Source organism: Echinops telfairi, unplaced genomic scaffold, assembly GCF_000313985.2.
Source record: "Echinops telfairi isolate 266 unplaced genomic scaffold, ASM31398v2 ScPeMD7_4;HRSCAF=17, whole genome shotgun sequence".
In the NCBI taxonomy this organism is placed as follows: Eukaryota; Metazoa; Chordata; class Mammalia; order Afrosoricida; family Tenrecidae; genus Echinops; species Echinops telfairi.
In genome coordinates this window covers 2,635,051-2,647,261 of record NW_022103900.1, presented here as the reverse complement: position 1 = coordinate 2,647,261, position 12,211 = coordinate 2,635,051, and the positions used below count along the sequence as shown (strand labels likewise).

At 41.9% G+C, this 12,211-nt stretch overlaps 1 protein-coding gene across 1 annotated transcript in view; it reads right to left on the bottom strand.

Moving 5' to 3' along the window:
- Positions 1-12,174, bottom strand: part of SLC25A12 (solute carrier family 25 member 12) — a 92,926-nt gene extending 80,752 nt beyond the window's left edge. Inside the window, exons 1-2 of the mRNA XM_004703741.3 lie at positions 12,119-12,174; positions 11,076-11,129 (exon numbers count right to left, since the gene is read on the bottom strand). Of these exons, the coding sequence (XP_004703798.1) occupies positions 11,076-11,129; positions 12,119-12,130 (66 nt within the window). The 5' untranslated portion in view covers positions 12,131-12,174. The remainder of the gene's footprint in view (positions 1-11,075; positions 11,130-12,118) is intronic.
- Between the last annotated feature and the right edge of the window lie 37 nt (positions 12,175-12,211).

Below are 12,211 nucleotides of genomic sequence, written 5' to 3'. Positions count from 1 at the left end.
GTCTAATTCAACTAGCACTTTCAGCTGCATACTTCCTATACTTGGTAAACAATCTTCTATCTGATTTTGCTAAAAAATATCTGTGGAGATCTGTCTAACTCAGGCTGTGGGTATGAAATGTTATGCCTCATCTATGTATTTTTACCATATTTATTATAGCCAATACCACCATCAACTAATGAACAGTGCAGTGTCTAGAACGGGGAAGGATCACAGGCCCTTCATTGATTATTAAAATTAACTGAAGCAATTATTATAAACTAGAAGTATTAAAACAATTTTCCTCTAGAAATGACCAAGAACTTTGGAATAGTGGCCTCAGGAAACCAGAAGCAGAATGCTTCCCAGATTAAGTTGAATGATTAATTCTCATTGTTCTGAGTAAATATTTCCATTTCAGGCTCTAAGTGACCTTGATAATATTCAAGGAGCAAATCTAGTTTTAAGCCTGGACGAATTAGGTCTCTTTGACAATCAAGGTGCAATTCTTAGAGAGAAGGATGCCTTAATACTGACAAACCTTGATTAACTACCAATGTTCTTGCCATTATGAAAAAAAGATTTCTGCCCTGGTAAGCCATGAAAAATATCAAAATATCTAAGAGAAAGTAACCAAACACACGGAATGAACATTGCTTAGATTCTGATTTTAATATAGCAACTTAAAAAATATATATGAAACAAGGTAATTTCAACAGTAAGTGGAAACTGATATTGAAGAAATGTTTTTTAGGCATGATTTGTGGTTTGGTTAGACGGCTTTTCAGTCTTTATCATTTAGAGTTACAGGAAGTATTTACAGATGTAGTGATGTGATGTCTGAGATTTACTTCAAAATAACCCCGTGCAGCTGTGATGCAGATGAAGCGAGCTACTTGATGAAGGTGGGCGATGGGTAGACAGCATTTCATCCTATTCTCTCTAGCTTTATCTACAAATGTTTGAAATTTTCCCCCAAATAAGTAAGTCTACAAAAAGTAACAACATGGCTACAAAGGTAAAAAGGCCTACTGCATTGACATATAAAAGTCAGATTCCTCCACATATTTCACGACCTTGAGCAAATCACTGGACAAATTTCTTTATCTGTAAAATTGAAACAGTAATACCTATTATAATAGTAATACCTACCTTGTAAAGTTGTTTGGATGATGAAACATGGTAAATTGTATAAAACACTTAAAATATCACCCAATACATAATAATGACTCACGTAAGCAGTAGCTCCTGATATTCCCTTTGCTTTACAAGCAACCAAACATCATATTCTCTAAGTAAATGTTTGGGGAACTACCTAGAAAGGAACACAACCAAGAATATCTTAGGCTCGAATGAGGATTCAAACCTAGGTTAGACTGCACAGCCGAGGGAGGCTGCAGCCACGCCATGCTGTCTCCTGGAGGAAAAGAGGTTATGTAATTGAGGCCCAGCTCAAGATGGTCTATGAACCCTTATAGACAAAGGGAATTTAAAGTGGAAAAATCAGTCTACCTATATAGACACAAAAACAAAAAATAATCAGTGTACTTCCGTAGCAAGAAAATATTGGGGTATAGGGTAGCGTTTATAAAGGACTTCTACTCTTAGACCTTATCTAGAATGTTCTCACATTTAACAAAAATTAATGTCTTGGTATATAAATGAGTAACTTAAGTGCTTCTTCGATTTCAGTTCCTGAAGGACCAAACCAACGTGGAGTCATAGCAGCAGCAGCAGTAGCTCTGTACCGAGAGCTGCCCATGGGGCTTCGCGGGCTGTACATCTTTACAGAAGCGGACTGCCACGTCTTTCTCGGAATACCTGCAAAATTTGAACTGCAGACCTTCTGGCTAACAGATGCCTTAACCACTGTGTCACCAGGGTGATTTTTATCTTATGTTTTTAAGGACAGGAAGTCCTTGTTCATACTTGGCTCATCATATGGCCAGCAACATCAATCTCTGTTGACCTGCGCTGCCCGAATAATAAGCGATGCGATCAGGCGTGAGGAACAGGAAAGATGAGGAAAGTTATCTGAAGAAGGAATGCAGGGAGTTGACATTTCTTCAGAGAGCTTCATTTTCATTTCGCTTCCTTGTCTGTCCTTTTCGTGACAGCACCTTTGCAGGCAGCATGAACGCACTGCTAGAAGCACGTGGTGAAAGCCGGTGGAGACTCAGAATCTCTTTCCACCTCTGCCTTGCAGCTGCCCTGAACCACCCCCAGGCCCCTGGGTTTCTCAATCTCCTCTTAGGATGTACATCTGTTGCTTTGTCCTGCCTAGGTTTCCTTACCCCTTCTTAGGCACTGCTTCTAGATTTTCTTTTAAGGAACGAACACCTCCCCAACCTTCATGCCTATGACTCAAGTGGCGCTGACTTGACCCAACAGGTACACAGGTGACTCAGCTATGACAATGAAAGAATTACAGCCCTCTGGTACCTGGTGATTCACTGCAGAGAAGCGGGGCTCTTGCATGTAACTCAAGCTAGGCGAGGTAGAGGTTATGAACAATAGTCGAGATTTAACTTGGAACCTGGGGTGGGAGTGGAGGGGCGGGAGGAGCATCAACTTTCTCCTGCAAGTGCCAAACTGATAGGTTTTTAATCTGGGCCCCGACCCCCCCATGGGAGAGCCTGCCTGAACATGACGTCTAGGTGACTCTGCTTTCTCCTCCGACCCAGCCTGAGCAAACTGAAAACGCCACAAACAGCTACCAAGGTCTCTCAGGTTCTCTCAGCTTCAGGACACGGTGATACCCCTTCTAGGAGTCCCTGGGTGGTACAAAGGGTGAAGCACTCAACTACTAATTGAAAGGTTGGTGGTTCAAACCCACCCAGAGATTCCTCAGAAGGCAGGCCTGGTGATTGCATCTGAAAGGTCACAGCTTTGACAGCCCGGTGCAGCGGCTCTGCTCTGAGCACAGGAGGTCACCGCGTGTTCGAATCAACCCAATGGCCACCGACATCGGCAAATCTCCCGTGCTAGGACCTACATGTCGGAAATGACCGCTGATGGTAGCATCTCTGAATGAGGAGTTGTGAAGATCCCAGATGTATGTCTCAAGAATCTAAGTAATTAACTGACTGCCTGTGCAGGATCATAAACACTTATTAGCATCCTCGTCACTATCCGGTCCTGCACAGTTGTCTGGGGAAGATTCGGGATTCAGCCTGTTCAGGGAAGGAACGTGTTTATCTCATATCAGAAGAGAAGGCAAAGGACAAGACCTAAGCTCTAGTCCGTTCAGGCGCCACGCATACTTATACACTGCTTCACTCAGTCTCCCCCCATCCTACGTGGTAAACATGCTTATTCCTTCTCACCTGGATGGGGAAATAAGCTCCACAAGTAATATAAGCACCTAAGGTCACATAGAAAGGTAACAAGGAGCGAAATGAGGCTTTTGTGGCAAAGCCAGGTTAAATGGCAAAGCCCATATAAGCTCCAGTCACATTGTGCTGTCTCCTGGATGAAAATCATGCTCTTTGCTAAAGATCCGCTCAAGAGGTTCTAAGGATCGCTATGGAAAGGAGGGAATTGAATGGGAAGAATCTCTATTTACTCAAAGCAAACACCCAGGAGAAAGCAAGAATGTACATCTTGTGGTGGTTGTCTGGTGCCATTGTGGGGGCAGGGGGTGGGTGGTGTTGTCTGACCCATAGTGACCCTGCACACACCAGAACAAAACACTGCATGGTCCTGTGTCCTCTCAATCGTCTATTTAAAATATATACCGAGTCACTCCTCGTGCAAGATGATAGATCTTCAATGGTTTCCAACAGTCCTTAGGGAAAAAATCCAAGCACTTTTCTGTGAACTGCCAAGCCCTCTTTGATCCGACATCTTTAGCCTCCCCTGACTGACCATTTCTGTCCTCACTCACTGATGCTTCAAGCACACAAGTCTTCTGTCCCTTTATCAAGTATGCCAAGCCCTTTCTCACATCTACGTCTTTGTACTTGTACTTTACCTTACTGACCTTTTAGTGAGTAGTTCCTAATAGAACTTTCTCAGAGGCTTGCGTTGGCCATACTCTAAAAGGGCAAATGGCCTTTTTCATCATTCTATTTATTTCCTTTTTAAGCTTGTCATAATTTGTACTCTTTTTAATTTATCTATCTTACCCCTATCTTACCTTACCTTGGGCGGTTGTCGTTGGAACCAAACAAGGGGATATTGAATAGTTCAAAATCAGGATAAGGTGTGGATGAAGGTTGTACCTTTGCACCATACTTAGTAAATAATAACAGAAGCTAAATTAGCTGGAGAAGAACACAGCATCAAGTTTGGAGGAAGGCTCTTTAACAACCTATGATAAGCACATGACCCAATCTGGCTTGCTAAAAGTAAAGGGGACTTCAAGCACTTACTGATGAAGATCAAAGAATACAACCTTCAGTCTGGATTACTGCTCAATGTAAATAAAGCAAACGTCTTCACAATCAGACCAATAAACATCATGAAAATGGAAGAAAAACCTGAAGTTGTTGCGGATTTCATTTTATGGACCCACAGCAGACTCTCAAGGAAGCAGAAATCAAGAAAGCAAACAAAGAAACAAATCTGCTGCCCAAGACCTAGTTAAAGTGCTGAAAGTCACCTTGAAAGCAAAGGTGCACCTGACCTCCATTCACTCTCTCCTGTGCAAGGGAAAGCTGGACAAGGACTAAGGGAGACTTGTTGAACATTGAAAGTACCATGGGCTGCCAGAACAAACACCTCCCCAGGATGCTCCTGAGAGAAGCAAGGGTGGAGAGACACCATTTCACATACTTTGGAGATCCCAGGCCCTGAAAAGCACATCATTCTTGATAGAGTAGAGGTCAACAAAAGCGAGCAAGACCCTCAATGAGCCATCTCACTATGGCTGAGGTAGTGGCTGCAACGAGGGGCTCAGACATCAGGTGTGCGGCTGGCCCGGGACTGGGCAGCGTCCTTCTGTTGCACACGGAGTAGCCAGGAGTCAAAGGCAACATAACGGCACCTAACAACAAAAAGCTCACTCCGAGAATGTGAGGCCTAACCTCAGCGAACTCCTCTTCAGTATCTCTAAAAAGCTCTAACTTAGCACAAGGCCTCAGTACCGTTGAGTCCTTTATTCGATCCAATTTATGCATCTCTCTTCAGATGCTAAGTTGCAAAATTCTCACCGTCAATTATTCCTTTGCTCCCAGTTTAATACATATCCATTAAGACTTTGCTTTTCTCTTTCTTGTCCTCCAACCAAGTTAACAATCAAGTATGTATCTTGCTATATGTTTTCCAATGTTCATTATGTCATAAATAAATATAAAGAGACAACCACATGTATGCGTGACTTTGTTTTTACTAAAGAAGAATTGTGCTATACGCTTCTTTACGTCTTCCTTTCTCACTTAAGAGTTGGATGGAAATTCTTCTCAATCAGCCTTGGTCATTTTTACTATCACCTCAATCTTCCATACTGGTTATTCCATAATTTTTCTACTAGGTGGCCCCCTCCACCCCGCTTTGATAGCATTCAGTAAAGTGTCCTTCTGAGGAACAACTAGTCTTGCAATTAACAATCATGTACATATATATTATTCAGCACTTTTATTTCTCTAGGAAAGGTATCCCAAAAGATGGTTTGTTCAAGTGATACTTTCTTTTTAAACCACTGCCGGACAGCTTTCCAAAGAGATTTTTGTTTCCACAAATACTGTATGAGAGTACCCCTTTCTCCACAGTTCAGCTTCAGATGTTACCACCTCTCACACTTGCTAATCTTACTGTAACTATAACAGTTACAGTAAAGGTTCACATCCCCACTTCAGAGAATACAACCCTAGCCCATAATCAAAGCAGGAGGCATTCCTCCTAAAAGCCCTCAGCCAGAAGTTATTTCCAAGATAAGTAAACAAATCCACTACATGTAAACAAATACACATTTACTGAATACAAGAGCATTTCTGTTAAAGTCAGTATGTCCAATGTGTAGTCTCAACAGCAGAAAGAGAGAAAACAAATGCTTTATCGTAAAAGCCCAAGGAAGAATCATTCTTTGCTTTATATTGGCACATCTTTTTCTGTTTATTCTCTAATCAAAAATAAAGATGATAAATGCATTTCGTAAGTTTCTATGGGATGTCATCTTTAGTGTTACATTGGTGGTATAAGAAAAATAATTAGATCAAAATAATATGTGAGTCCTAAGTTTCAAGACATTTCTAGTCTGGTATATACAGTTGCATAGTCTCAACAAGGGTGGCTTTCAGTGTACAAGAACACACCACCATCCAGTCGATTCCAACTCATAGCAACCCCGAGGGCAGAGTTGAATTACCCCAGTGTGCTTCCAAGACTGTCACAACAGATGAAGAGCACAAAGCCTCATCTTTATCCTATGCAGTGGCAGGCAGTTTCGAACTGCTGGCCTTATGGTAAGCAGTCCAACACACAACCCATTATGCCACCTGGCCTCCTCACACCACACAAAACACTGACCTTTAATAAGCAACAGAAAGTTCATCAACTAAAAAATATAAAACAGAAAAGAGATTTTTAAAACTCATTAACTAAAAATAGTTTTTGACAAACCTACTTTGCCACAAAGCACAGAGCAGACTAACTCTTCATTTTGAAATCTGGCAAGCTTACCACCCAGCATTTGATACTCCTGTTGACCCAACACCACCTCCCTCTTTATTGCTGCTTCTCTCTCTCTTTTTGCTACTATTTCTTTCTTTTCTTTTCTTTTTTTTAAATATACGTCTGATGTAGCAAAATTGAAGCAATGATGGTGTGTGGGTCAGGGACATAGAAACAGAAAGAGATAAATCAAGAAGGCACGGTTGTTGCAAAGGTAATACACAATAGAGAGACCTCAGCTTGACAACTGGCCGTGAAACTGTAACACAACCTAACACCTAAGAATTCGTTTGTGGAACTCCAATTTCACAAACTTGGGGGGCAAAGTGGAATCCCAGTGAATACCACTGGTTAGTTTTGTTTGTTTTAACCAATAGAAAATAGAGCCCATAAAAATCTGAGAAGCAGTGAAGAACATAAACCTATTTCCTTATATGCAAAATAGTATTTTACTCTTCTGAAATTATCTTAAAAGCCTGCACACCTTAATTCCACTCTATACAGATATGCCAACATTTTTTTAATCGTTTTATTGGAGGCTCGTACAATTCTTATCACAATCCACACATACATCCATTGTGTCAAGCACATTTGTACATTTGTTGCCATCATCATTCTCAAAACATTTGCTTTTTACTTGAGCTCTTAATATCAGCTCCTCATTTTTCCCCTTCCCTCCCCGCTCCCTCCTCCCTCAACACTTTCAAATAGGAATATTTTGTTATTTACAAGACAAATGACTAACTGTATGGACTCTATTAACATATTTAATGCCACAGTGATCTAAATTTTTTTAAAAGGAGTTTTCCACTGTGTTTTAAGCTGTAAAATTCTACCTTCCCCCGCCCCCCCCAAAAAATTCTACCTTCCCTTTGACAGTTTTTAAATAACCCCAATGAACCTAAACCTAAATGACCCCAAAATCAAATCATACTAATTAGAGAATAATCTAATTTGATCATCCACTTTACCTATGTTATTCTTAAATGCCAATTCTCCCTTGTTCTCCTCTTTTCCACTTCATATGTGGTCATCCCCAGAAAAATCAGTCCTTGATCTTCTGTCCTATTTTATGTTTAATTTCCTTGACCTGTGCAAATGTCTATCTATCCAAACTTGACTTTAACTTATTGAGATACGCTTATTGGGTAACCAAGCTACTCCACACGACTATGATATCAAAATGGAAGCTTGGCCAATTCATCTCTATCCTAAAAATGCCAGATTCGCTAGCGCTTCTTTCACTTCCACACGTAATACCAAATTCAATAGATTCTTCCTTTACAGTGTCCCTGGTGTTGTCTTCTTTTCTATTTTCCCAGCCATCAGCCACTCCAGGCCATTATCTTCCACGTGTATTATTTCAATAGCCTCTTAGCTGATCGCCTTCCTACTTCCAATCACTCCACACTTTATCCGACAAACACACAGAGCTGCCAGAACCCACCACTTCAGTTTACCCCCTCCGAGACCCACAGTGCCTCCTCACTGGTTCAAATCCAAACTCTTTGACCAACTGTTCTAGAGAGCGACAACGAAGAGGGAAGATTTTCCATCAAGGCACCGAGTGATTCGATTAAAAAAAAAACTTTTCAACAAAACACAGCTGCCAGTGGTCCCTTCTATACCTCTGCCTTTGAAAAATCACTTCCTGTTTCAAGATCCTACAAACAGGCTGGGCAAGGGTGAAGAGCACAGGTCCTGGCCTTTGACTTGACTGCGGTTTCTGTCATCTATGGACTAAGCAACATTAACCAAGTTATTTAACCTCATCTATATAACAGGGACAATAAACCTGCCTTATAAAGGTCGTTATGAAAATTGACATGACATAATCCATTTAGAACATTAGACCAATTTCTGGCACGGCTAATAATAAATGTTATATGTTGTTACTATTACCATGAGCAATATGATCTGGGTGCTTGCTCCACCATAATTTATGGGAATCCCGGTGGTGCTATGGGTTAGGTGCTGGGCTGCGAACCATAAGGTTAGTGGTTCAAACCCACCAGCTACTCTGCAAGAGGAAGATGAGACTATCTGCGCTTATATAGATTTATAGTGCAGTCTTAGAAACTCTGTATAAGGTCATTATGAATAGGAAACAACTTGATGGCACTGGGTACTATCGATTATGCATTTGCCTTCACTAACTTTGATTCTCACAGCCAGTTAAGAGTTGGAAGGAATCTCTGAGAAGAGCTAATCACATGTCCATCACCATTCAAGATGTGGCTCAGTCATTCTCTCATCGGCGTGTTATCGACTTCTGATCCAAATACAAGAGTAACTACTCAACAACTATGCTCTCAAAATAGAAGCTTTGCCAATTCATCGCTATCCTAACAATGCCAGATTCGCTGCTGCTTCTTTCCCTTCCATATTTAATGCCAAATTCAATAGATTCTTCCCTTACAGTGTGCCTGGTACTGCCCTTCTTTTCTGTTTCCCCAGCCATCAGCCACTCCAGGTCAGTACAGTCCCCAGTAAATAGGAGTTAGGTACTATATTAAGTGCTACAGAAATATAATATTTTGTCTCCTATTATCTCTAAAGTATTAGTACACCAAATACGTCTATAGTAAAATGTCAGGTAGCTATCGTTTGAAGCATTCAAGCAAGAAATCAAAATCTAACATGTAGACAACTGTTCTCAAGTTGATTCAATAGGCTCTATTTTATCATTTCAATCTTTATACTTTCCTGAAAGTAACTATCTATGTTTTTTCTCTAATCTATCAGTAATGCCGGGAGCAATGCCCTTATTAATTAAAAAAACAAATTAAAAACCCACTGCCATCGAGTCAATTCTGACTCATAGGGAGTCTACAGGTCAGGGCAGAATTGTCCTTACCACCAAATGAAAAGATTTAAAAGCTTTCAAAGAGCTGGTAACAGCCCTGGCCTTCCAGAAACTCCCCTCCCCCTTGTATTCCCATTCCTCCCCACCCCCACCACCCCCAAAAAGAACAACCCATACAAATCCATAATCACAAACAAAAAAAAATTTTTCCATAGAACTTTTAAAGCTGGAAGGAGCTCAATTCCCAGTTCTTTATGTTTCATCAAGTCTTATGTGAGAAGACAAAACCCAAGGAGGTTAAATAATGAGCCTGAAAGTGCCACACAGATAGTGGCAGGGCTGGGAACTGAACCCAGTGTCCCTGACACCTAGGTCGGGGCTCTTGTCACTGCTTCATGTGGGGTGCCTATTAATCTAGAAAATATAATTAACTATCTCACATGAACGCCTCACAAAACAATTGAGTATAATCATATGGTGCAGTTAATACTGACATGTTTTTGGCTATTCTCAAGAGCTCTTCCGGGAATAAAGGTTTCCAGGCCACAATGGAACATTTTCATCACAATTACTTTTGTTCTGGAAAAAGGATTCTTCCCGTATCAAATTTAAGATTACCATCTTCACTAATTCTTTTTCATGAATACACATGAAACGTGTATGGTCACTTAGGCAGCCTCCCCAACAAAAGCATCACCACATGTCTCCAATTTTAAAAATGGCATCTATTCTAGGCTCATCAGCATACGTTCAAATCTGTTCCCAATATAGACTCCTAGACGTTTGGCATTGGAAGGAACCTTGAAGATCACCTCTCATTTTACAGAGGAAACCAGGGCCCAGCAGAGACCTGCCCAAGGTCAAGGTGCCTACACACACACACACACACACACACACACACACACACACACCCCTAGAATAGAAAGTTCTTCAAAGAAAACAGCGGAGGAAAACACGTGATTTAGTGAAACACTTTAGCTTGTTTCCCTTTAAATCTACTTCTCAAGTACAACTTGCTAGGTAGGAAACTTGAAATTTAAGAAAAGAAAGCAAAACAAAAGCTAAGCCAACCTCTGGGTTCTGCACTTGTTTTTAAGATTACAGCCAAGTCACTGAGCCTTAATACTGAAAAGTGAAGGAGGCTCAGTAGAAACATTTTAGAGAGTAATATTCTATTCGTGCTTATATGTATTTAAGTGAAGGTGGAAAAAGACAGACACAAATTAGGAATAGCTATGATATACTCTGTAACAAATTATGTGGAAAAGTATTTATAATTAAGAAAACCACAAATAAAACCTTAAATGGAACTTTCAAGGAAGAATGTTAGTTACCATACCTATCAATTATACAAGAATGCCCATTCACTTTGAAATTTTATATTGGTATAGGGCTTCAGCAAAATGGGAACATCCTTCTTTTTAGCCATAGGATGTGAAGAAAAAGGAATTTGAGATAAAGCTTTCTACCAAACCTTAATTGAAAAGGTAAGCCTTTAGCCAAGCTTAAATATAACATAATAAGGGAATCATAAGCTATGTTGCCTGGCCATGTTTGTAAGAATACCATATGAAAATACTCCAGTCCTCAAAGTTAAGGTCAGAAAAGGGCTAAAGACTTAATGTTGGGGTGGGGGGTGGGGATGTCAATGAAAAGCACACTACATAAACCAAGTTACCTGCAGGAAGATGTTTCGTAACTCATGAGGATCCCCTCGCTTGGTTGTCTGCACCTGTAAGAAGCAGCAAAAAAAGAAAGGGGGGGTGAGGGGGGAGCCAGTTAATGCTTCACTAAGAGACTACCAGACTACACAATCTATTCAGATTAGAGTTCACATCACTAGCGATCAATACTCTTATCTTTGATAAGGGCACTTAGCTTCAAACAAACCCAAAGCACTAACTGCTGGCTGATAACAACTGTCAAACTGGAGAGCCCTGACTGGAAGGTGAAAAGCCAGGTGTAAAAGCCTGAGATAGTGAGTTTGTGGACAGGGCTGCTTCTGGACAGGGAAGGGAAGAAAGTGAGGATCGGCCTTTTACTTTATTAGCCAACTGCTAGCAACACTGTAGCAACCACCCACCTTCCCATCAAGAGGCCAGCAAGGGTAGGATCCCAAGAAAGTTAAGGCACCCCAAATGAATCGCTTGGCCTACCAGCCTTTCTTACCGGTGAAAAGCACAAACCGAGTATCTAATTACTTCCGCGCGCCCCTTTCCCCACCCCATCTAAAATATGGTACCTGCTACAACGTTTCCAAATGCTTTCCACATCCGGCAACCTGCGGTGCAAATGCCAACCCCGACCCCCGCCCGCACTCAGGCCCCAAATGACTCCATGGCTCTCCCCCTCCCCCACCGCAGCACACAGTTATCTTAGATATGCCGGCTTTGCACGCCACTTCCTCCTACCCATTTCCCGATGTCCTCTAACTCTGGGCTCACGAGCCCACCCACTTAGAGCAGCACACGATTCTTGCTTTCCCGATCTGGGGTCCCCACAAGCCCCTTGAACTCACAATCCCTCCTCCTGCCCCTCCCCCAGCCGGGCATCCTCTCCCTCCGGTCCAAACCCCGTCCAGCCTCCCCACCGGCGAGGTGGTGCCCAGGACACGCGATCTAAGAAGAGGGCAAAGAAGGAAACGAGAAGAGGTGGGGGGCTGGAAGGAGGACCCCCGGTGTCGCTTATGCAATAAAGCCAGCAGCAGAGGGTTGGAGTCACCTTGACCGCCATGCTGTGCTCGGAAGCCGGGGACGAGCGAGTGAGCGAGCAGGGCCGATCTGTCAGGGTGCGCGCGCGCGCCGCCTTGCCGGC